Genomic DNA, 24,100 nt, shown 5'->3' with positions numbered 1-24,100 from the left:
TTTCGAATCTATATACTCTCTTAGTCATATATATTCAATAAGAAATAACTCTATAAAGAATTGGTTGAGTTATATGTAGTTCGAGAGACCGGCTAAGCCAAGAAAGAGTGCCAAGAACTGAAGGCATTTTTGTACACACTAAAATCCCGAGTCGAATAACTAGCCAAATGCGGAACACGCAAACAGCAACTTAATGATCATGGATTCAGTTTCCGGTGCACTTCCCTTCATATATAGCTGCCATGAGCACAAGGTCATCCATATGTACTGTAAATTCTCTAAGTATTTTTGCCGCGCCTCGACTAGGATCGACCTCTTCTACACATTAACAAATCGTACCCAAGGCCCTCGACATACGATATCGAAACTAATCCAAAATGCAACTTCCTTGCTTCGTACTAGCCCTGGCATTCGGTGCTACAGTGTACGCAATCCCAGGTAGTATGACGAGGATTGCAGTGGAGACAGGAACGCCGACTACTACGACTGTGATGCCCACGGTAACGGAGTTTGAAGGGCTATCGCGTTACGCGATCGCTGCACGTGATGTATAGGGAACTATTCCAGAAACCATTACTATCAATCTGGTGCTAACATCGAGATAGCTTGTACGCGACCGTCTTTATTGTCTAGAATGGTGATTTATTACAGGGACTAATGTGTGTTCGGCAATTACAACAGCTAGTACGTTACCAATCTAAGCGACCAGAAACGGGACTTTACAATATAGGGCTAACAGAGATCAAATGGAAAAGGATGTAAGAATTGAAGACATCCCAATATAAGAGATTTCTTGATTATAGATTCACGAGCTAATATTACCCGGCTGCGCAGGATGTATGTAATAATCCCTCTATCGCCTGAGGGCCTGCTTCTGGAGTCACAGGGTCATGCAATTAATATGATCGTCTAGATTGTAAGTCAAATCCTCATCAAAGCCAGCGTAACGGAAAGCTAAGTAATTTGAAACCAGGTTAAGGTACATTATTGGATATCAAAGATAGTGTTCTGTACCTGACACGAAGAAACTAGGACGGAGCGGTTTGAGCGCCCATTCTAATCGCCTAGGTTGATCGGATCATTGAAGACTAACGGACAGGAACTATAGGCTATAGTAAGTTATGATAACGATACTTTTATATAGCGCTAACATGCCCTGATCTAGGCCTCTGTAAGTGATAGCCCATACAACCAGATAAGAAATAACAACTACTTTGAGAGAGGTTGACGCAGTTTCAATGGACAGTTAGTAAGTATAGTTATACCTGGAGGTGCCCTGCTGCAATGTGAACTAAAACATAAAATTGATAGGTGGTAAGTATTGCTTCGAACCCAGGAACAGCGGTTTAGGGACTTGACTACATAGTTGACTGTGAAATTAATAGGCGGTAAGTATAATGATGCTTAGACAAAATAGGCCTGTGTTAACACATCAATAGCCGGTAAGTCATTTCAAAGGTTCAAAATAGTTTGCTCATTGGCGAAGACACACATCTAAATAATTGAAAAGGTGAGAAAACATAACATTCAGCCCCCGCAGTACCTTCTATAGACAAACTGGCTGACGCTGAATATTAGATAAACCTAGTAAGATATGATAGTACAGTTTTCCTTGACCAGTGAGGCGAAAGCTTACAGGAACTACTAGAGCGGAATAAAAAAGGTGGGCGTCTGATAAAATCCCAAAGGCCAGCCGTACCATTGCCAAGGGGGTGCTAATATAGGACTATTACCTGCAGAGAGTGATGGTGAGTGAAGGTATTCAGACTCGATGTTAGAGACTACTTTGTAATGAGTGATCGAATAAACAGGCAGTGGTAAGTCCACCACTGGCGACAAGAAATAGAGTGGAACATCATATCGTTGATGACGATGTGAATAACTCTATTGTTATGAGTATGTGGAGCTGACAAGCTCAAATAACAGCCCGAACCGGTAAGCACAAACTTCATCTAAACTGGCACAGATCACCATGGCTTAATAGCACCAAAAGTCTGTGAGTAGAGATCTCACATCAGAACGAGAAAAATCTGGACAGGCGGCTAATGGTGATCGATAGGTCACGAGCAATGAGATACGGGTTGAAGGAGAAGCTGGAGCTTATCACGAAGAAACCGACACAGATGAAGTTGTACAATCTGTAGGTTTTACAGAAAGCCAAAGAAAAATCCAAAGAGAAATTGGACTGACCTAGTTTAGGGTGATAATTAGGGACGGAAAAATGCCTTTCGACCTAGCTCATTACAACCTGCTGTGGGCCAACCGAACGATATGGTGCTGTGGACTAAACAATGAGCACCCCATATGGGAACCATGCTATGGATTAGATTTGCTCGGTTGTCAAATAGAACTCTGGGACGTAGCTTGACATGGGTTTTTCTCCTTTAGTTAAATAGGTTTTCCCCATGTCCATATGCAAATGCAAAGCCTCGTCCTGCATTTACTATAGCCTACAGTCAAGAATCGTCTATGGTATATAAAGATGTATGCAGCTGGGGACGTATTACTTTCACGAGATTAGTTATCCTACTAATTTACCACCTATTCTTAAGTGTTTTCCCTCCCGAAAAGCGTTATACTGGGGGTCTACAGTATAACCTAGAGAGCTGAGGGAACCAGCATGGATTGGAGAACTGAGTTATCGGTCGACGATTCTTAGCTCATGAAGGGGCTTCCGGAAACGAGTAGGGTGACGAGGTAGCAAAGGACGGGACAACAGCCTTCTAGTTTAGATTACAGAATATCTCAGCCAATTTAGCAGCCGCAGCCAAACGGGCCGTACGCCAGAGAATTAGAGCACGCGGGAAGAAGAAATGGGAACTAGAATAAAGCCGCACGATTAAGGACATATTCTTCTATGATACCCGCTGCACAATGACATACGTAAAGGAATGCAAAATAGGCTTAGGACAGTAGAGAGTACAGTTCTATTCGTGTATAACATATATAACATAATAATCTCGTAATCAAAAGCTGGCCCACAACGTTGCTAAGTTTATATATAAAGGAGGAGCGGAAGAAGCATCAAGAACAGTTGGCATCTAGATGTCTTCGTTTGGACGACGCCTTAGTTGTGCAAGCTTTTCAATTATGTTTCGATCTGGTTGTATGTCTTTTCCTAGCATCTCTACAGCGACTGTAGCAATTTTCCATCGAAGAATACTGGCGACGCTTTTGTCAATACTTCGGCCTGTTTGCCCGTCGCCGCCCGAGTGACAATGTCTATGAACAGATGCGACGAGTACGTTGGCCTTCTTGATCCCTACAGGCGCGCCGCTAATATTGGAGACAGTTTCTCAATCAAGTATTCCCTGCGGAACGCAAGGTCCCCAGGCGTATGAAGAACACACTGGACGTGGATGTCTTTTGTGTCACATACAGCCATCACTGGGTACATTCAAGATTTTTCTGCCACGGGAGTATGATCATTCAATTTGCCACTGTCCAGCTCTGGTCTGCCATCACCGGGACTCGACCAGGCGTACTACTTCCGCAGAAAGCTTCTCTAGGCAAACGCAGACGGGACCAGACTTTCCAGAGCGACCTTCCCAAACATGTTTCGGCAGACAATCTTCCAGACTCAGTCTGCTACCGCGATATCGAGCTGGAATATGATTGCAATGCGTTGATTTTGATTTTGTTAGTTGTCATTGTACATGAACATTTGACGATCTAAACCTTCCACGGTAGTCACACAGATGACCCAGAATTGCGTGTGGGCTTGCTTTTCCCCCGTCCAGCAGAACTATTCAACCAACTCAAGTATGATTGCCAAAAAACAGAGAAGATCGATGTCACAATCCCTCGAGACTGGGGTTTGATATATGAAAAGTTGAACGCCGTCACCAAAGGCCAAAATAGAAAGCTTCTGGGAATACTTATAGATGCTTTGTCTTTCACTCTTTCAATTGCACCCCAAAGCCCCTCCCCGGCGAGGAGTCCATGAAACGCAAAGAAATAGATGTTGAACATCGGAGTATAAAATGCTTGATTGGCAGCTACCTTTGCCCCCAGGGACAGAGAGTGTGAGCTGTAATTAAACCGCCGCCCTAAGAGCAGGAACCATTCGTGAGTAGGAATCGCGATAACAAGACCGATGATGACACTCCGTAGCGAGCGATGAAAGTCAAAATCCTCATCTCCTATCATTTGTGCTGAAAAGTCGCCAAGACAGAATATCAGCGGTGTAAGGCACAGTTGGGTCATATATGGTCGTCGGCTTTGAGAGTGTGAAAACCAATCAAATAGTGATGCAATGGGTCTCTGAAGTGTTCGGGCCATCGGCCTCGAACTTGTACCACGAGGAACAGCATCTTTGTTTGTTCGGGAATTTGTGGCTTGAGTGTGGTGATAGTTCACAGGGATACGACTCGGTAGCCGGAGACGCAACCGAGAGAGCATGATTTTATGTCAAAGATGAGGATGGGAATAGGCGAGAAGATACCGAGGGATCAGCATAGTTCTTGTAAATGGACGGATCCGAGAGAACGCGAGCTTGCCAGAAGAATCGAATCAGTCGGATGGGATTCGTTATTTATAGAGACCACAACTCGAATTCCCGACATACCAAAAGAAGGCGGTACTCTCAATGTCCAAAAAGACGTAGTTAGTTAAGGGGTGGTAGCTGATTATATAATACCTGTCTTACACATCCTGAATTTTGACCGCCGTATCAGAAATAATTAATGCGTCAGGCTCAGGAGGCCTGTTTATTTAGTGCTTCAATAATTTAATCACGGTTCGATTTGCCAGCGACTGGTTAGGCTTCCTATTTTGTTGGAGTAGCTATGTCTGTTGCGCCAATCACAAAAAAAGTGCAAGTGGAGAGTCACAGTTCAGAGGGGTCAGTCAGGATTTATATGAGGGGGTCAGAAAGGGTCAGAGTGCTAAAGTAGATTTCCAACTCAGATCAATTGGTTCTCCAGTCTCGAAGTGGATCGGAGATTCTACCTAACGTGAGTAATTATTTAAATAAGTAAAATCAAGTCCGGCACGGAATTTCCTGTTCTTAAGGCGAAAATAGAATCAGCCGAGTGATTGAAAGGATATAGACACATTTTAACCTTGGATACAAAGGAAGCAATATCTCAATATGTATCATTGAGAGACAGAGCCGATGAGATGTGGTGTGGCACACAAGATTCAATTTCAGGCTATTAAATTCTCAGATCCAACAAGTATCTGTGCGGCCAATGGTTGAGTAACGCATCAAAGGACTTGAGACTCCTTTGAATATATAACCGTGCGCTCAGCATGTTAGCATCACATGTATGGAAACTCCGCTCACGCACGGCCGATGTGATACATAACTGGGAACCCCAAGAGAAGAAAACTACGTGGAAACGATGTCTGAGCTTGCTGGTAGCAGAATGACCAAGCAGAGACCCTCTTGAATTGTAGAGGTTTTTATGCCCCCTTATTATTATTATTATTCCTCCGGCTGTGCGCGGCCTTAGGCTGCATGTAGCCTTCTGAGCTAGCCTATCCTGACATAATCAGCTATGTGCACGTGACCTTTATTCTCCTCTGATGGTGATATGAATCTATACGAGACTACGTGATCCTAGTGGCTTGGCCGGATCACCAACTCCAGCCCCTGAAGGCTTTTCCCATTAGTAGATAATAAGAAGCACTTAAGATAGTCGATAGAGTCATCCATAGAATTGAGTATCTATCGGAATGGCATCCGGTTCTCAGTAGGCTACGTACGTGTAGCTGATACAGCATCATCCTGCCCATCTTTCCCCTGAGATCACAACAGATGGTGATTCAGTTGTCTTTGTAAAGACTTCCAGTTTTCTTAAGAAATCAGAGTATAGCATTGACCATGTCCATGTTTGGAGTCCATCTATTATTTCCGTTCTCTTGTCATGAGTCTACTAATCCCTGGTTTGGTTTGCCGCCCAGAGCCTGGGATAGATTTCTGTACTGTTGGTTTATCAGTTCTTTTATTTCCTTACGCATACCTCCCCATTGGTGGCAGTGAAAGAGGAAATGTTTAATAGTCTCTGGTCTCTACATATATTCACGTGCCTTATTGTCAATCCTGCCAACTCAGTGCAGTAATGCGTTCAATGGGATATGACTCTTCTGGAGCTGTACCAGTACTGCTGTTCGGTACCTTATAGATTGATCATATAATTGTAGAATATAATTTTCTGGTAGGGCAGAGTTAATTTTCTTGGTATAATTTCCTCCGGCTGTTCTTTAGAATTTCTGGATCTATACATGCTGAAGGGATGCGCGATTCCTTTACCAGGTAAAGAATCTTAAATAAGTAACTGCTCAGTTAGATAAACAGAATAGCTAGTCTTCTCTGATTACATGTGCTGCTGTCTCTTTTACTAGTTATACACCCTTCTTACCACTGTCTGTAGGAAGCTATTGAAGCTGAAGCTAAATCCTTATTTTATGTAGTTTCTGGAGCAGCTTATCAATTTTAATAATTAGGGCTTGCCTACTTTGATAGTGCGATATATAAATAGATATTAATATAGTTTAGCTATTAGTATACATAGTTATTGTCAAGGGTATCTACTATCCAGGGTAGAGGACCTGTCAACTAGGTAAGGGTACATAGGCTAAAAGAAAGAGAGAGGTCAAAGACAGGCAGTAGATACTATTCAGACAGGAGACTGATTCCTTGATCTCCTACTGCTAACGATTCGCTAATTTATAGCTAAAGGCTCCATGCCTAAAGGATTCCGAATCCCCCTTGAACCCAATCTGTCGTGTGGCCTGATGTCCCTCATCGGTGGCCGATTGTCTACGCACCTGAATCAGGGTATCCTCCTCTACGGTCATCAGGCCGAATCGCTATTCAATCTGTGACAGCGAGGATAAGAAGCCAGAAAGGAACCCAGTCCCATGCTAGAGACCCTAAAAGCCTCTATTCCGGGTCTAATTAATGTTCCGCACATTATACGCAAATCTCAGGAAGGCCACGAGGATATGCAAAGTTTTCTTAAGTTGTAAGCACTGACTTATTAGATATAAAACTGCAAACTTTTCCAACAACCAGCCGGGCTAGCTCAATCGGTAGAGCGTGAGACTCTTAGTCATCACGGTATCTCAAGGTTGCGGGTTCGACCCCCGCGTTCGGCTTGTCCTTTTTTTATTTTGCTTTTTCTTCACCTCTCTGACTCCCTTCTGGTCTTCCTCGCATCTCCTTCCTCACCTCAGATGAGTATTGCTTTAGCACCTATCTTTGTCATTCTATTTAAGTAGGTTACTACTATTGCCATTGTCTCTTTGCATGACTAGCTGGCTGGCGCTGGCGCATTTCTAGCACTTGTATAACACTCAGTCCTATCGTAATTTTTAACAATTTTTACATCCAAATGTAGTGTTTGTATGGGTTCAATGGGTGCTGCACACCCTTCTCAATCGCCTCATGTTATAATTTAGTTTCAATTCCTCTCATATAACGTTCATGGTGGCTTGTCCACATTACCCTCTTACTAAACACAACACAGATGCCATGAGACTTCAAGCATTCACCATTTCACTTTCGAAGAACTACCCTGGATGTACCTGCCGTCCGTTCTGTAGAAAAGTGAAAGCTTCAGAGTGCTATACTTAAACGTCGGCCTCTGATTTACTGCACTTGCAGAAAAATAATGGCGCCGGGAAGGATCTTTGCCGGGAGTCTCCAAGGAGTATGCCGCTTATTATAATATATTATAGAGGTCGCAAGCCGAGAAGAAGATTTCTACAGATATACAACTAAGCGATGGCTGTGTGTCCTTACTGCTAATACAGACTACATTTGACGATGTATTGACTTAACGATAAATCTAATGATACCCGGGAAGCTTTGGAGCGCTATTGAAAATTCGATATCCAACAGCTTTTTGATATTGCTGCTCAGTCGAGTGGCACACATGCTAATAAATGTACTCCATCATAAACTCTCCCAGTTCATGATTTACTAAGAATGTGCATAGGTAGCAGTATGATAAAACACGCAGAGGGACAGTATAACAAAGCCTTTCTTCTAACGTTCGATAATGGGGTAGAGGTGGTTGCGAACTTGCTGAACCCTAATACTGGCCCAAAGGTTCTCACTACTGCCAATGAAGGGGCAACTATGGATATGCACGCTCTGAACCCGTTAGACATAAATACGGAAGCTAATTTTGAAAGGCACGGGAATTGCTGGGCCTACCTGTCCCACGGTTTTTAAGTTGGAGCTTGTCACTCCTCGAATCTGGTTGAGAGTGAATACATCATCATTGGGGAAGGCAAAAGAGGTTGCTCTTAGTGAGGTCTGGTATCAGCCTCCTACTCCGTCTAATCACAAATTTATACGGCAGGTGGTGAACTAGAACAGAAACTGGCGTCAGTGCTCTTCATCGAGAACGGTCGTATATATCACGCAGAGGATCTGCCTGGGGAATAATCGCAAAGTTCACATTTGCTCTACGGCGACAATTTGAAGAGATACTGCATCGTACCAGTCGCTAACCCGATCTTTAGTCTGACGAGAGTGCTGAGATGGGGCTACATCGAGTTCCTTATAAGGCTTTTATGTTCCTAGCTACCATTGCATCTTTTCAAATGCTTATTTTGTTTGGCAGGGCGCCAGCTATCCGATAACGCGACAGGCATAGATATTAACGAGAAGATATAGGCAATGCAGAGTGCACATCCGCGCATGGATCATTACCGAAGCAACACCGAGTCTGAGCCGCCTACTGAATATATGGATCTCATCGAGAAATACCTGCTTGTTGTTCCACACTTAACACCGTATAAACCAGACTCCGTGGATCTTCTGCAACCAACATTGTGGCACGGTAGCCTCCATCTCAACAACATTTACGTGGACCTCAGTACAGAAACCATCACCGACATCGTCGATTACCAGAATACAACAGTTAACCTCCTGCTCTTGCAAGCCAAGATACCTCGGATGGCCGACATATCAGTCCGCCGCTCGGTTGGATTATGCCAGAAAAGCCAGAGGATTACGTGACGCTATCCGAGAAAGATAGACACAATGCAAACAGGCTCTATGAGAGCACCTTGTGCCATAAGTACTACGAAGTTTGGTCTGCTAAAAGACATCTACAATACTATGCTGCCATAAGTTATTATGATACCTGGAAGTCGCCTCTCATCCAGTAGATCATATTATTAGGCGGGGCTTGGTCTTCGAGAGAAGCCTTCAGGTTTCGCTCATCATTGATATCTGTGGTGGATCACTGGGAGGAAATTCAACCTGCAGCTGATTGCCCTATTTCTTTCACAGAAGCAGAAAGGAATTTGCACAACGAAATATGGAGAACCGTGAATACATCGAGGGTCTCATGGAGGAGTCCCAAGGTTCAGGTATCTTGCCAAGTGATGGAATCGTCGACACGGATGATTATGACATCGTGCAGAAGACAAATTACATGAAAAAGGAAAAATTCTTGTTGGCAGAGACCGAGGAATAGAGGGAGTGGATGGACAAGATCTGGGTCTTACCAGGATCGTTCCGATAAGGCATAACATTTACAGCCGTATTATAGCCCCTTTCTTATACCGCGAGGAGTGTGAATATTGTCAGTATGCGAAGCAGTGCTGGGGCCGTGTAGTGGGTCTCTTCAGGCCGCATGCACCCGAATTTAGAAGGCTATGAAAGCGTCGATCTTTACACAAGAACACGTAGTAGGTTCACATCCAACAAAATCGGATAAGGACGAATGGATACGCTTTTCGTGCGTACTTTTCAGATAGAATAATCGACGAGGGTTTGCCCTGAATGCGTTGATACAGGATGTCGGACTTAACTCGGTGACCACCCGACTGACATCACCCGAACCAAGGATCAGTATCCTAGACCAACCAGAGATGAGGTTTAAACGCGGGGATAATGATTCTAGACACTGTCGCAGTGGCGATATGCCCGCGTTTATCTTATCGTCTGGTATGAGGTCATACTTGTCTAAGTTGATGGTTTCGATATAAATAGTTGTTACTCGGCCCTCTACCTCGAGCAAAGGTTAATATTGTCTGGAGCTTTCCCGAACCCCTTAAAACCATTTCTCAATCATATAAAGTATAGCGTACATATAGCTCAAACGAATCCGAAATGTCCGAACAGTCTCACCAGCCTGATCAGTCCACAAATACATCATCCCAACGCCGCAGATCTTCACTCCCAGAAAACCTTCAAAAACTCCTAGATAAAGAAGAGCAGTATTGGGATTCCTATGGCGACTTTGAAAATTCATGGACTACTACGTATGTATACTATACGTTATTTTGACTACAAGTACTAATTGCATAGACGGAGGAATAATGATCCACCGATGGTGGTAGGAGATATGGCAGGGAAGCAGGCTCAGGAGGGTCAAGTGGGACATGAAAAGCTGGAAAAGGTAAAGGGAGATTAAGCATACGTTATTTGATATAGTGTGTTATCGAGGCATAGTGTTTAAAGGGATGGACCAAATTGAACTGTAGTACTCACTAGGCGAATGATTATACTCCGTCAGGGTCTTGGTATATGAAGGAATCCTGTGGCTAGCCACATATATCTGTTAAGCTCATACTCGTAGAAGACCTCTTGTTTTAGTTATGCGGTGAAGGAAAAGGTCCGAGTATGTATTCCGATATGGATTCGGTTCCCCTTGTTTCAAAATCCTCTCGCTTACTAGACGCGAATATATCAATAAAACTAAGTCATTCCCTGCCTGTCTGTATACTTCACCAAGTCCACTTTCACTACCACCAATACTGGTCCTGCAAAATATTTACCGTCAACAGTTTAATAGTTGGAAACTTGGCGTTCAGCTCCGCAGGAACGCCTATAAATTTTGGATCCTGGCAACACAGGCCAAAGAGTGCATTCAGTGCCTGAAAGGTACTCTTCGGGAGATGCCGTAGGCGACAGCGTGTAAAGGCAGTTCAGTGATTTCAGACCTCACAAGCTTCTCTATATTATCATAAATAACCGTAAATTTGGATCCTATTCAGCAGCTAACAAAGCTCAAACTAATGGGAGCATTGGTGACCAGAACCTGTTGATAATCCGGCTAATGGGAGGACCTCATTCTAAGTTAATATCTCACTAGCCATGCGGCTCTCCTCTGGCCAATAATCCAGGTCCAGGGATGCAACCACGAATTTGACTACATCAAACGAATAAGTAGATATTATCGGTACATCTCCATTCCCAGGAATGGCAGCCATCCAATTTCCAATATCGATCACCATTGAAAATGGCTCGAGATAGGACTTGAGCTTCACTAGAGCAAAGTAGTCTATGAAATAATCATTCTGGAAGATAGTACACTCTAGGTTTGTCTTCCTCAGTTCATCGATAGCACGAATATACTCACCGAGTGGGGAAATTTCGTCTCTCATTCTGAAGTATACATGTGAATACTTGTTGTTTCCCTTCAGCTCTACTAGTGAACTTACTTCGAAGTATAGGCGCAAGCAAAAGCGCTTGGTGCAAAGCGCTTTGTTTCCGTGGAACTTGCAGCGGCCTTGATGAGGTTGATTTGTGATCTGCTGAGAGAATCACCCTAGTAGCCGAGCGCGGAAGTCACCGTATAGATCTTATTTTCCTTAAGTGTGAGCCTCAAGCTATCAATGCTCTCGTAGTCAACGATAATAGAAGGAACGTCAAAGATATCCCCCGTCGGCTGTTGGTTCTCGTTAATGATAATCCTAGTCTCAAAGCTCTGTCACATCACCTTCCGAATGAGAACTACTGCCTCATGGCGCAGATTGTCTTTGATTACCTCGACGATAGTCGGGCCAACATCGCCAGTACCCCCAGAAATTTTGACTTTCACCATCTTGGAGTTTGGAGATGAGAATATACAGTATCTATTAGAGTCTTGTAGCTTGCTATTTTAGAAGATTTTCTGTTGCCTGGTTATAAGTATATATTAGTATCTGCGGACGGCCGTCTAGCCCGTCCAGCCAACAAGTAGTCTTTATCTGAAGTTCGGCTTCGGATACCTATGTTCCCGAGATCTTGTTTGGGGTTATTCTCAACCGGAAAAGGATATAAAGCTACCGATAGTTGGACTTGGTGCCGTCTGGATGCTTTGTATTTCTTAATGTTAGTGGCCTTCTACGATTACTGATTATTAGCTGAGCAGCGTTATAGGACAAGTTTGTTGATGATTTTCAAGACACAGCTTGTTCTATTTGGGTATATATCAATATAAAAGTAGTCATGACTGGCATGACAATCGGCGCAAAAAAGGTATATACAATCGAGAAGCAAGAAGAACTGAACTATTGGCAACCGAAGGTAAGTCAAATCAATACTCCAACCGATCATCATGAACTAGTTCCACATCATATCGCTCGTGACCCTTCCACACCCGAGCCGGGTCGTTGAGCGACACCACAGTGTTCCGAAGCGAAGTGATCAACCCCGCCGGCCCACTCGCAATAACACGAGTAGGCCCCTGAACAGTCCGTTGGACAAAATCAGCCAGGTCCGTCGGGATATCAGGGTGGACCGAAGTCCCAGAATTACCGGGGCGCAAACAGTGCACAGCAAACGGGTCGTCTAACCTATGTGTTTCGTGAGATATGGTCGAGAGAGGCCTCTTAATTTCGGAATTGGTGATGTATGTAGGCGTGAAGGAATTTCGGATATTCGCCCTGTCATCTTCGCGCGTGACGTATACCCGCACCCGGAAATGAGTGCAGGTATGGGCAGCGTTGCGTAGTGCTTCTAGCTCTGCGCTGAGCCACCGCATGTCGGATTTTCTGCGAACGATCCAGACGAGTTCTACTAGGCTTCTTCGCGTTGGGAAGAATCTATTGAGGACGATGGCCTGTAAGATAGGAAGGACGAAGGTTACTCCTGTGCCGCCTGCGACGCAGAAGAGATTGATATCGTCTGAGCAATGCAAGTCGTTATCGACGATGGATTGGCCGTATGGCCCGGAAAGGACGATAGATGTGCTTGGCGGTTCGCTAAACGATTCTTCGGACTGGCGGGCAATCCGGGCTAGGCCCTTGGTTAATCCCTTCTTAGCGCGAATGATATACGTGTGGGACTGCTTGGTGCCCCCAGGAATAGAGGATGGTGTCATGGGGTGTGATTGCCAGATACTAAGACCAGGGAAACATAGGTAGAAATGCTGGCCGATTTCCCAAGCACCATGGTCATGGTCGAAATCTAAACGGACGACGTCTCCGTCCTCGTCATTGGGGAAAGAGGTCATGCGAGCTTTGGGTATGTGCAGACCCCAAAATGAGAAAGTCTCAGAAGAATGAGGCCCGAAATGCGCAAGGAAAGTCCGCAGGAGCCGAATGGCCCGATCGAGGAACCACACAACTAACGAAGCGATCATCCAGCATGAAAGCTGCGCCCAGTGTCCCCAGCAAGCACCCACATATAACATGGCCACGACGTAATGCGCCTTGCGGAAGAATTCGTATCCCGTGTACTGAATGGCCCATTTTGTGCTGAAGAAGACCAGAAAAGACAGGAATATCATAGCCACGATGCCCCAAATAATATACTCCTGGGCGATAAAGGTGTTCCAGGTCTCAGGCTGCGGCTGGTACATCTTTCCTTCGATGATCGTCCAACCGAGTGTGTGAAGAGCAGATTGAACGTAGATGATGTAGCCGAGCCATCGGTGAAGGAAGTTGAAGTGATGGTATGGTATTCCGGTGCAGATGGAGAGGAGGGATTCTCTGGTGCATAGGAGTACGGCAAGGGGCGTCAAGGCGTATGCTAGAACCCCAATGCGATCTGCCCAAGGGCCAAGACCTATGCGGGTCGAGCGCAAGTTCGTTCCCTTGACAGGACTGTACCATGTTTTGTAGACAATTCCGACAAAGGAGAAGATCATAAGGTAGCCGGTAAGAATAAGGAGGACGAGGATGTTGAACCGAGTGGTGCGGCCGAATATTGGAGTGAGAGATTCCTGGATGAAAAAGCGGTGGTAGGCCGAGCCCAGTGCCCGTTTGAGGCGATATAGAGCGCTCTGTGACCTATGTTCACTTTCACCCTCTTTCTGAACGCATGAGGACGTAGACTTCCGCGAGATGGGGTTACAGTAATGGCCGATGAAGCAAAAGAACACAATCCCGAGAATCACGGCCCAGAGGATAGCGCTATAGAGGATTGATAGATCGTGACTATGATAGACCGTATCTAGATATCCACACTTTCCCTCATCACTGGTGCAGGGGAGTTGGCGATTGTAGTAACCCCAGTGGTGTTCGACACCCGGGCCACTATCTGGAATATCATGGGCATGGCGCGGGGAGAGCATCTCGAGTAGTCAATACTCGATAAGTGGGACGAACGTTGCTGGACTCTGGGTAAGAGAGGAGAGACCATGCTGGATAACTCTGGGGGATGCCCATATTAAAGTGACCCCACTGTCACGAAAGTCGTTAAAACGGACATGTTAAAAGTGGGTTGCCAAGCAAGAAATCTGCTCAAGTGCAATGCCAAGAACGTTGTGACCAGAACTGTTGTCTGGAACTGAGACAGTGCGTCACTTAGCCTGTGTGAAGTTGATAGTAGGATGAATAATTCTATAATTCTGAGATCAATGTTAGAAAGCAAAGCACCCAACTGGAATGACTCGTATAGAGACGACTCCCCTGAGGTTCTTGGCCTGTCTTGTTGTATAAGCCTCGTTGCAACACAAGATATCGGACATGCTTGGCGCGTCGGAAGTTAATCTAATCGAAATTTGCTCAAATTGGATCTGGGTCCATTTACCCAGGGCCAATCATAGTCGGCGCCATAGCCACTTAGGGCTCTACCGGCAACTGCCGAATTGGGAAGATAATTTAGCCGTTCGGTGATGCAACAACCCTAGATCAACTTCAACATTCGTGATATTTCCGGATTATATTATTAGATTGACGTGGAGCAGCCTTCCGGCCTGTATATGTACAAGAAATGGCCAATATTCTACTTGCTAAATGTGGCAATACTACTCCTACTACTGTTAGTGAAAAATGGGTATATAATTTGATCCAACGCAGTGATACGCTGAAAACTTGCTTCTCCTGCCGCTATAACTATCAACGCGCTAAGTATAAGGATTCTGAGCTTGTATATAAGTGATTCAATTGGGTTCAGATCACTATAATGCAGTATGGCATTACGCCGGACGATATCTATAACTTTGATAAGACTGGTTTTGTAATGGTCCTGATATCTACTACTAAAGTAGTTACCAGAGCAGAAATATATGGAAGGCCTAAACTACTACAGCCAGAAAATTAGGAATAGATTACTTCTATTAAGTGTATTAACTCTACTGGTTAGGCTCTTCCACCTTGTATTATCTTTAAAGACAGGGTCCATGTTAAGGGCTGGTACCTGATAGATCTATCACCAGATTGGCGTACAGAAACAAGTGCAAATGGCTGGACTACTGATAAAATAGATCTACATTAGTTACAGCAGATTTTTATACTTACTACTACTGGTCAATGTACTGGTCGATATTGTCTTCTGATACTTGATAGGCATGGCAGCCATTTGACACCTTAGTTTGACAAGATATGTAGTTAAAATGATATTATATCAATCTGTATACCTGCATATTCATCAAACCTACTTCAGCTGCTTGATGTAGGTTGTTTTGGATTGTTGAAACATGCGTATGGACAGTTGGTAGAGAATAAGATAAGACGAGGCTTTAACTATATTAATAAGCTTGATTTTCTTGAAGCCTTTCCTCTAGCAAGAGCTCAGATATATACTGCAAGTCATATCTGCAGGGGATTCTCTGCTACTGGCCTTATTTCTTTTAATCCTGAGCGTAGGCTGACCATTAATTCCCACTCCCATCCCATTTCCCATCCCATTTTCCCTCTTGGCATCCCGTTTCCCATCCCAAATGTAGGGCTAGAACGGGAATCCCAATCCCAATTTTAAAATGGGATGGGATTCCCATCCGGATTAACCTTAAAAACGGATTCCCATTTCCCATCCCAAAATCCCATCTCATCCCGAAATCCCTGGGATTATTCTGTCCCAACGGTCAGCCTACCTGAGCGTGTGCTTTCTCAGCTTAATATAAAGCTTTAAACAATACCTCCAGGTAGTAGACCTAGTAGTAGATCTAGTAATTCGGTATCTAAGACACCTCACAATCTCAGGTAACTGTAGAAGCAAGAAGCTACATTAAAAAGGTTTCTTAGAGTATATATAAACAGCCCTGATTCGCCTACGAAAGCTGCTATAAAGTAGCTTATTAAAGGATGCGAACTAGCTTTAAATGAAGCTATAATTGCAAGGCAAGAAGTCAGGGAATTACACGCTGCGCATGAAAGAACACTTAAAAAGAAAAAGTGCTCCACTAGACAAATTACTTTAGAAGCAGACACTTCAGTCCAGGAAGCTCAGGAGCTTATAGAAAGCAGAAAATCTACTAATGAAGCTATATCTGCTATATCAGTAGATATTGCTCCTACAGTAGAAAACCAGCGCGTACGCGCTCCACTAAAGTGCTCTGGCTGTGGTATTCTAGATCATAAAATTACTCAATGTCCTAATCATCAGAATATTTAAACTTCCTATAGAAATGCAGAATTTTTGGCGTTTCGAATAGCTTCATTTCTAGGAGGCGCGCAAAAACGCGCGGGTTGACCGGATACGTTAATTTTTAGGTTACTTAAGAGCTACAAGCCTTTTTGCTAACCTTAATAGTCTATTATTGTTTATGTGGATAACTGTATTTTGGACCAGAGAAAAAATGTATCAGCAATTATTTAAATCCTGAATATCCATAGAAAAAGGGAATCCTGACTTTATAATATTATCTTATTTAAAGCTAATAACTTCTTCTCTATAAGTTTTATTATTTCTTCCTCAGCCAGCACATCACTTGTGTATAAGTGTAACTGAACTATTTATTAAGGAATACCTGTCATATTAAAGTTGTGATCAGATTTTGACATCTTAACCAAACCGTTACGGCTATCAAGCCGTAAAAGATAGGACCTGTTGTCCTGGGGTGTCAGCTCATATGTGGACGCAAGGAGAATGTCAACCCAGCGGATATCATTGTCAATCTCTCCATTTTCGTCTTCCAGAACGCGAAGTTCGCCGAATAAATTCCCAACCCTCTCCGCAATCGAACCACTAGCGAAAGGGATATGGAAATACTGCGCAAGGCTATTTTAACTTAGAGAACGGCTACTTATGAACACGACAGCTCAAGTACCGATTATAACCATTGCCGTGGGGGTAAAATGCGCTCGGATTCCCTTTTCGCTGGTCCGCACAGCTGAATCGATGCTGCTTTTCACAGTCAGTTGGCCATGAAAGCTGGAATCTATTTCTGGGGGACACAGGCCTAAGCAAATTTGAGAATATTCGCAATGCGAGACTTTAATGTCAGCTAACAGGCTTCTTTTAGCTTGAATAAGAACGCCGGGGAGGAACTATCGAGGTTCATTCCACCACACACGGCTGAGTGTTGGAGCCAATCATGTGCAACAAAAGGAAGAGTAACAAGAAATGTGCAAACTGGTTGTGCATAACTAGTGTATAGTTAGCGCCTTGGCAAGCGTGCGGGGGTTTTTAACCCATGAGAACCTCTCCTTCTTCCTGTATCTATTCAGGCAAGATACTGCTCCATTTACGTCTTGTCTCCTTTCAAATGCTATCTTTCCCTGAAATCACAACAGTTGGTTCGCTGACTAATCATGATTACCATAACTATCGGCTACCGCAGGAGTTTATTAATCATGATCACTAATGCAAGCTGCTGTTTCATAGTTTCCTCAACAGATGGCTGTATAGACCTAATCAGTAAAAATAGCTCCTACCAACAGAAATATAAGAATCACACGAGAAGCCCTCAATGCTTCTCACTCTCTAGTAGTATCTTTTAAATTAGTGAGGAGCCCGTATCGTATAAATTTATTTCTCTATCATGCCTCTCTGGGTTTTCTCGCACAGCCCTGGTGCTTTTCCCGAGAGAAGAAAGCCCTAGCCAAAGATATTACGTCCGTCTATACCCGAGCCGATCTTCCAGCATTCTACGTCAACGTGCAATTCCAGAACCTCGCTTCCGACGAAATATATGTCGTTGGAGAGACCCCCTAAATGTTCACATTCGTGAAGGTCTACTATATTGCCCGGTCCTGGAGACTGATGCTGAAAAAAAGACATTTCTATCCTATGCTGACGCCATCTTCAGTGCAAGACTCAAGCCAAATGGAATGCGCTGGGAATGTTTTATCCAGGAATGCCCCCGCGATGTGTGGAAGATTAACGGGCTAACTCCCCTAACGTAAGGGTCAGCTCGGGAGAAACTATGGCGTGAGCGAAATGAGCCCGTTGAGGTCGACGGACTGAACGATGACTTGCTGTGAGGTTGCTCTTAAGGTTAGTGTAGCTACACTGTGCTATTGATGTGACGTGGTTATACATTAACACAAGAAACTAGGCTAAATTATTATAAACGTGAAATGTGGAGGGTGCACGCTTCATTTAAAGGAAGATGCATGTTTATTCCTCTGATGGTCATCTTTCTGCTAGATAGTAAGATGCAAACTGAGAGGCAAGATTACACGAAGTTGGTGTTGTATTATAAGGATCATTTAGTTCCAATATAAATATCAATTTTGATTTGATTCTTCGAAAATGTAGACTTCTATGAGATATCATCGGTAATAGAAAAAGTATAATAATAATTCTGGAGTATAGCTCCTACCGTGGACCTTCTAAATAACTCCATCCAGTGACCCGTGCCTAAGAGAGTAAAGGGTATATTAGATGTATAAGTGCGGAAGGGGCAACTACGGGGGTTGAATATTGAGGGTTGGTTATACTAAATAATTCTCCTTTTTAAAATGTCAGGCTCGAGTATTGCGGCAATGGTATCTGATAACACTCGTATCAGACAATTTCCAAAACCTTAGAGAAATTATTCTGAATTCTAGAAATATTTAAGTGGAGCGGTTTGTGACATCCCTCCACAGTGGCTTTTACCAAACACTACTAGATTAGAATACTGGCGCCTGTATTATAGAAGGCTCTAAATATATGAGGCGTTCTCTAGTTAATAATTATATTTGACAATCAATATTTAAAATAAATTATGCTACCAGAAGATAACTTAATGGGATTAAAGTCAATCGTTTAGCAAAAATCGTGTATCTAAAGAGAAAGAGTGGAATTAAAAAACAGCTAAAGTATTCCGTATTGCACGAGCTGGCAGGGGAATACATCTTATTCGCAAAATAGATCAGTTGATAGGTACTAGGTACATAGCATGATCCGAGATCTTTATTTCCTCAAATCTTTGCCTGGGACAACTTTTCTAAGTGATCCTGTCTCAAGCTCATATGCATAACCAACAACCTGAGCTTCTACTGGTAAGAACGGCCATTGCCTGATTGCTTCGACATCCTCTCGGATGCTCTCGTCGAGGCCAATACTAGGTATGTAATTAGTAGATGAGAAAAATAATGAGAATAAAACTTACCTCTGAAATGTACCAAACCACTTATCCGTAATCGTAGAGGCATGAGCCGGGGCCCTGTCACACAGTTTGGATCGTATTTCATCATCGTTGGTGAATAAACCGCCACAATCTGATTCCCTTAGAGCTGCACTGCTCATACACATGTTATCTGCCGCTTACCAGTATGGTGTACCACCACAATCAAGTCAATAGGAGCAATTGACCCCATAACTTCAAGACTTCTCAAGGCATCGGCAGCTCGACCACCCGCGTTGCGAATTACTAGAGCTTCTAAGAATAGTATTAGTAACTGAGCAAGTCCATTATTATACTGAAGATCTGTACCTCCACGTGTGAGACCGAGAAATTCATCCGGGTTGACTCGGGCGTCAGCACAGGTTACTTCACAAGTTAGCTCCTGAGAATTAGTGAAATAGACAGCAGGTAAGACTAACTGATGCAGATAGCTCCTGATTCAGGTTTCATTTCCACTATGTTCTGTAGCAGGGGTGGGGCCTGATAGTTACCAAGCGATCTCCTATGCATAATGTTAACCTGCATTTCTTCGAGACTTTGGGTCGAACATACTGATTACGCTCGAGAAGCTCTTCAAATCGTCGATCAGCCATGATGAAGGAATAGTTTCAATCAGGGTTTCTGATAAGCTGAAGAACTTGCGTCGACAAACGTGAAATATAAGTTATGTTACAAGCGAAGTGGAAGTAAACCATAGAGCTTTGAAATAATTGAAACTACATTCCACACCCATGAACTTATACAGCAGTGTAGCCTAAGCAATAAGCCGCGCAGTACAATTGCTGCAAGGCTCTCGTCATTTGAGTTTAGTGATAATTTGAGTTGAGAACCACAGTTTTTTTTTTTTTTTTCGTTTCATACGCCGACCCCTCGCCTCAAGGCGATATGCGGGAAGAGCTACTATCTGTACTCTATCTGCATGGCTATTTACAATGAACTATTACTTTCCTGACGAATTTGGAGCCTCGTCAAGGCCTGTGTTGGCCAGTGCCTGGTGCTCTGTTCTGCGGCCCTCGTGGCGCGCGACTTCGAAATCTCTGCGATGCTTCCGCATAGTCCAGTACCGCACCTAAGACGCTACTGTCCTGCGGGGCATCTTGTAGTCTACCTTCCTTACCTTGGTCAGCTCCTCCTAGCATATCTGAAATATTGTTGAATGCTCCTCCAATTTTGCGCCGTAGCTCTTGGCGAGAACCACAGTTGAAGCTGCAACCTGCCCAACGACCTATTTTCCTAATCCGGCTAGTTTGACCATATAAGGCTAGGGCTATCCCCAACACAATATCTCGTGGCAATAGTTGAAAAGAAAGTGTCGCAATCTAAACGGTCTGGTGGAAAACCCTAATTAGTTAAATGATTAATCAAGGCCATTCTATCGAGTCACTGGTGAACTATTGCAGGATGACGATGACCCGGTGGAGTCGGGACTGAATAGTACTGAAATCGTCCACTGTGATTTCTACTAAACCACGCCTTATCACTCCACTTGTGGAAATGATTATATTTCAATGAAACCGGATGTATTTGACTAAACTTGACTTCATTGATTGTATGTAGACTAGTTGGGGGTATAGATAGGAAGAAGACAAACAAAGGCGGTATCAAGGGCAGTTAATTTAATTGCCTGGCACCTCCTGTTAGAACAAAGGTCAATATCCCGTTGACATAGGTAAAGTAATGATGTAGAAATGACAAGGAATAACATGAAGACAATGATAGAAGTAATGAAAAGAAAAGAGATAAAAGCAGTATATTATATCTAGCAAGCAATACTATTCCAGCCTTATTTATTTTGGTTCAACCCTAGTGTGACTCTAATTCAGCGTCTAATGTCGAAGAAAGACAGCCCTTTGCCTAGGAAACCCAGATATAACTATTAGGGATCAGTCAGCCTATAAGGCAGGCACCCGAGCAACTGTACCGTCAGCCCGTTGGAAAGGATTAAATCTCTAAAGATGATAAATTTTGATATTATCTATATAATATTTCTTCAGGCTACCTTGTTGTCCCTGTTAATATAGCTCTTCTGCCATGACAGTATACTTATTCAGCCTCACACTGACTATCTTTCTAGGCCCAAGCTATTAAGCATCTAGCTTCCGCCCATGAGCCTTATCGCGCTGGAAGTCACAGACCAGAACCAGGTTCCCTTTCTTAGGAATTTGCTAACTACTGGATCCAGATTATTCTTGAGCCTATTTCTCAGCGGCGGTATTGCTGATAGCTAATGCCTTGATGGTCAGTTACCTTCTTTCAGACTGAAGCATATGGTACAGCTGGGTCAGGTGTGTAGGGATTAAGTCTATGCTATTTAGGTCTATACTATTGGTTATAGCCCCCCCCTATTAATCTATCTTTTATTTTCTAAAAGTGTGAACAACTTCTCTAAATTAATCCTAAGATATTCTTTAAATACTAGTATTACTGTCACAGATTGAATAGCGATTCAGCCCGATGACTGTACAGAATACCCTGACCCAGGTGCGTAGACAATTAGCCACTGATAAGGAACATCAGTGTCACGGGTAAGCCTTAGGCTTAAGGCCCCGATGGCAAGTTGCGATACTATATATACCGCGCCTGGGAAATCAACTCCGACCGGAGTTGATTATAGTGGATCTTTTTACCTAGTGGGAAGATCCTACATATCGAATTGCTAATCCCAGGAGTAATCCTTTTCAATCAGGCTATATGACAGATTAGATTTAAGAAAGATTCTGAATCCTTTAGGCATGGAGCCCTTAGCTATAAATTAGCGAATTGTTAGTAATAGTAGGAGATCAAGAATCAGACTTCTGTCTAAATAGTATCTACTGCCTGCCTTTAACCTCTCTCTTTCTTTTAGCCTACGTACCCTTACCTAGTTGACAGGTCCTCCACCCTAAATAGTAGATACCCGTAACAAGTATAGTACAATTATATTAGTTATAAACCAAAGATCAGTTAACTACAAAAGCTAAATAATTATTTACTTAGTAATCAATTGGTTATATGGAAAGAAAGATTTGTTTGGCGTGGCAATTGAGATTTCGCCAAGGTTCCGGTAAAAAATCCATTTTGGCCAATTGCTCGATTCAGTCCGCCGTAGGTAGCACATAACCACACGTGCTACTATATCAACCGCAGGCGTTGTAAGGTGCGCCTAACACGTTGATTGGATCCCCTGACTCGCCGGCTCACCCTCTTCAAGCAGCAACGACTGAACGAGGCAGGCAGGAGGTGCTCGTAGATTTTTCAACGATAGATATTCCTAACTAGATTAATATAGAATCCCGGCCTGCTTAAGTGGAAATTTTGTGCCATTCTATCCGCTGTATATAGTCAATTTCAAACACCTCTCGCAGTCTATATAAATATCGTAAAACTATTTGGTAACTAGGATGCGGTAGTCGGGCGCTGGCTCTACTGATGATGTAGCGTGGCAACCGCCAGGTGTCGTGTCGTTCGTGCCATGAAATCGCTTGATAGAATCCCTCAGAAAGAATAGCAACGGTTCCTCAGAACTACAACATGAATGAATAATTTTCTTTGTTCAAAAGTATCCTTATATTGCGAAGGTTGCTCAGAACCACAAAAAGTCAACAAGAAAACATCAATAATGCAATTGTCATAATCATAAAGCCCATTGCCCAAGCCCGAAACCATTTCAACGGCCCACAAATCAAAGATGAGTGATTTGAGATAGCTCGATACAGAACGGACATGTCATTTGTCTCAGGTGGTAGATGAAGAGTCCGCCCTCGAGAGTATGCATTTCTCCAATCGCGTAGACATTCATCCTGGCATCGTTTAAGCATTTTACCCAATGGGACGAGCTCAGGTATCTGCTCAGCTGTGTGAATCCACATCGTATAGTGTTCGAAAGCCTTCTTATACAGCTGCTGGTGTTCAAGTGAATAACCCAGATTGCGAGCCCAGATAATGGCATCTGCATCATATCCCACAAGATGAAGACGTCCTTGAATTGCCCTTTCATGCAGTGGTATTGCCACAGATGATTCTTTATTCGTGTGGTGTATCACAGCAAGGGATTCCAAGGCCTCAAAACAGTATATGTGATATCTGGACAGTTCAACGGGCTGCTCAAATTGTGCAAGTTGCTGGACATCGTCAGACTCTTCGAGGAGATATTTTGCATCTTCCAGCCTTTTCATTCGGAAGAGAAGATTTGCCGTGTTATTTGCTGCGCGCTGGGTTAATTTAGAGTCGCCTAGATGCTCCTTCATATCTCGATACAGCTGGGGGAGGATGGTGTAGGCTTCTGCAAGCTGTCTATCATAAAGGAGTGCTAACCCAACATCATGATGGCAGCGAAGAGTATCCATATGAAATCGCCCTAGAACACGAACGAGCTCTTGATGGAGATCGGCGAGGTCTGAGATTATTGTTGCTAAATGGCTCTTGGACTTTGTTTTGTCATGGTTCAGTTGGAGTAGAAGTGACTGATGGTGGCATGTGAGTGACAGTGGATCTTTGGGCCCTAAGTGCAACGTTGAAAGGGCAAGTGCCCTGTCAGCCGTTCTTTTAGCCTGGGAAAATCTTCTGTTCGTCTGATATGCCCTGGATAAATTTAAGATGGCCTCAATCGTATCACGGGAAGTTGGCTCAGAATGGGACTTCATAGAAACCGCGTTCTCAAATGCTCG

At 43.6% G+C, this 24,100-nt stretch overlaps 7 protein-coding genes and 1 non-coding gene across 8 annotated transcripts; 4 read left to right on the top strand and 4 right to left on the bottom strand.

Annotated features, from left to right (window-relative positions):
• The first annotated feature begins 179 nt into the window (after window positions 1-179).
• BDW43DRAFT_273845 (uncharacterized protein) lies at window positions 180-2,571 on the top strand. The gene is made up of 7 exons (XM_032041675.1): window positions 180-525; window positions 555-608; window positions 682-688; window positions 835-887; window positions 1,927-1,996; window positions 2,060-2,140; window positions 2,200-2,571. The coding sequence occupies exons 1-7, from the start codon at window positions 378-380 to the stop codon at window positions 2,366-2,368; spliced, it is 582 nt and encodes a 193-aa protein (XP_031901168.1). The 5' UTR covers window positions 180-377; the 3' UTR covers window positions 2,369-2,571.
• Window positions 2,572-3,565: 994 nt separating this feature from the next.
• Window positions 3,566-4,793, bottom strand: BDW43DRAFT_273838 (Mpv17/PMP22 family protein). Its single transcript, XM_032041674.1, has 3 exons — window positions 4,649-4,793; window positions 4,568-4,584; window positions 3,566-4,494 (listed from the first exon to the last, which is right to left on the bottom strand). The coding sequence occupies exon 3, from the start codon at window positions 4,399-4,401 to the stop codon at window positions 3,691-3,693; it is 711 nt and encodes a 236-aa protein (XP_031901167.1). The 5' UTR covers window positions 4,402-4,494; window positions 4,568-4,584; window positions 4,649-4,793; the 3' UTR covers window positions 3,566-3,690.
• A 2,227-nt stretch (window positions 4,794-7,020) lies between these two features.
• BDW43DRAFT_t97 lies at window positions 7,021-7,104 on the top strand. Its single transcript has one exon. It is a non-coding gene; the product is annotated as a tRNA-Lys (tRNA).
• A 1,531-nt stretch (window positions 7,105-8,635) lies between these two features.
• On the top strand, window positions 8,636-9,440 carry BDW43DRAFT_310353 (uncharacterized protein; the record flags this gene model as incomplete). The annotated part of the gene is made up of 2 exons (XM_032046917.1): window positions 8,636-8,973; window positions 9,254-9,440. 2 exons carry the CDS (start codon window positions 8,636-8,638, stop codon window positions 9,438-9,440), a joined length of 525 nt encoding a protein of 174 aa, XP_031901166.1.
• A 462-nt stretch (window positions 9,441-9,902) lies between these two features.
• Window positions 9,903-10,420, top strand: BDW43DRAFT_59563 (uncharacterized protein). The gene is made up of 2 exons (XM_032050278.1): window positions 9,903-10,230; window positions 10,277-10,420. Exons 1-2 carry the CDS (start codon window positions 10,079-10,081, stop codon window positions 10,380-10,382), a joined length of 258 nt encoding a protein of 85 aa, XP_031901165.1. The 5' UTR covers window positions 9,903-10,078; the 3' UTR covers window positions 10,383-10,420.
• Window positions 10,421-11,519: 1,099 nt separating this feature from the next.
• Window positions 11,520-11,795, bottom strand: BDW43DRAFT_310351 (uncharacterized protein; the record flags this gene model as incomplete). Its single annotated transcript, XM_032046916.1, has 2 exons — window positions 11,520-11,639; window positions 11,691-11,795. 2 exons carry the CDS (start codon window positions 11,793-11,795, stop codon window positions 11,520-11,522), a joined length of 225 nt encoding a protein of 74 aa, XP_031901164.1.
• A 474-nt stretch (window positions 11,796-12,269) lies between these two features.
• Window positions 12,270-14,327, bottom strand: BDW43DRAFT_318906 (ferric reductase family protein; the record flags this gene model as incomplete). The annotated part of the gene is made up of 1 exon (XM_032048786.1): window positions 12,270-14,327. Exon 1 carries the CDS (start codon window positions 14,247-14,249, stop codon window positions 12,270-12,272), a length of 1,980 nt encoding a protein of 659 aa, XP_031901163.1. The 5' UTR covers window positions 14,250-14,327.
• A 4,913-nt stretch (window positions 14,328-19,240) lies between these two features.
• On the bottom strand, window positions 19,241-20,047 carry BDW43DRAFT_310349 (beta-class carbonic anhydrase; the record flags this gene model as incomplete). Its single annotated transcript, XM_032046915.1, has 6 exons — window positions 19,241-19,391; window positions 19,440-19,548; window positions 19,599-19,709; window positions 19,764-19,820; window positions 19,874-19,956; window positions 20,007-20,047. The coding sequence occupies 6 exons, from the start codon at window positions 20,045-20,047 to the stop codon at window positions 19,241-19,243; spliced, it is 552 nt and encodes a 183-aa protein (XP_031901162.1).
• Between the last annotated feature and the right edge of the window lie 4,053 nt (window positions 20,048-24,100).

The sequence above is a fragment of the Aspergillus alliaceus genome (genome assembly GCF_009176365.1).
Source record: "Aspergillus alliaceus strain CBS 536.65 unplaced genomic scaffold BDW43scaffold_17, whole genome shotgun sequence".
Taxonomy (NCBI): Eukaryota; Fungi; Ascomycota; class Eurotiomycetes; order Eurotiales; family Aspergillaceae; genus Aspergillus; species Aspergillus alliaceus.
Note: the sequence above shows the minus strand (reverse complement) of the source record. Positions and strands in the feature narration are given on the sequence as shown.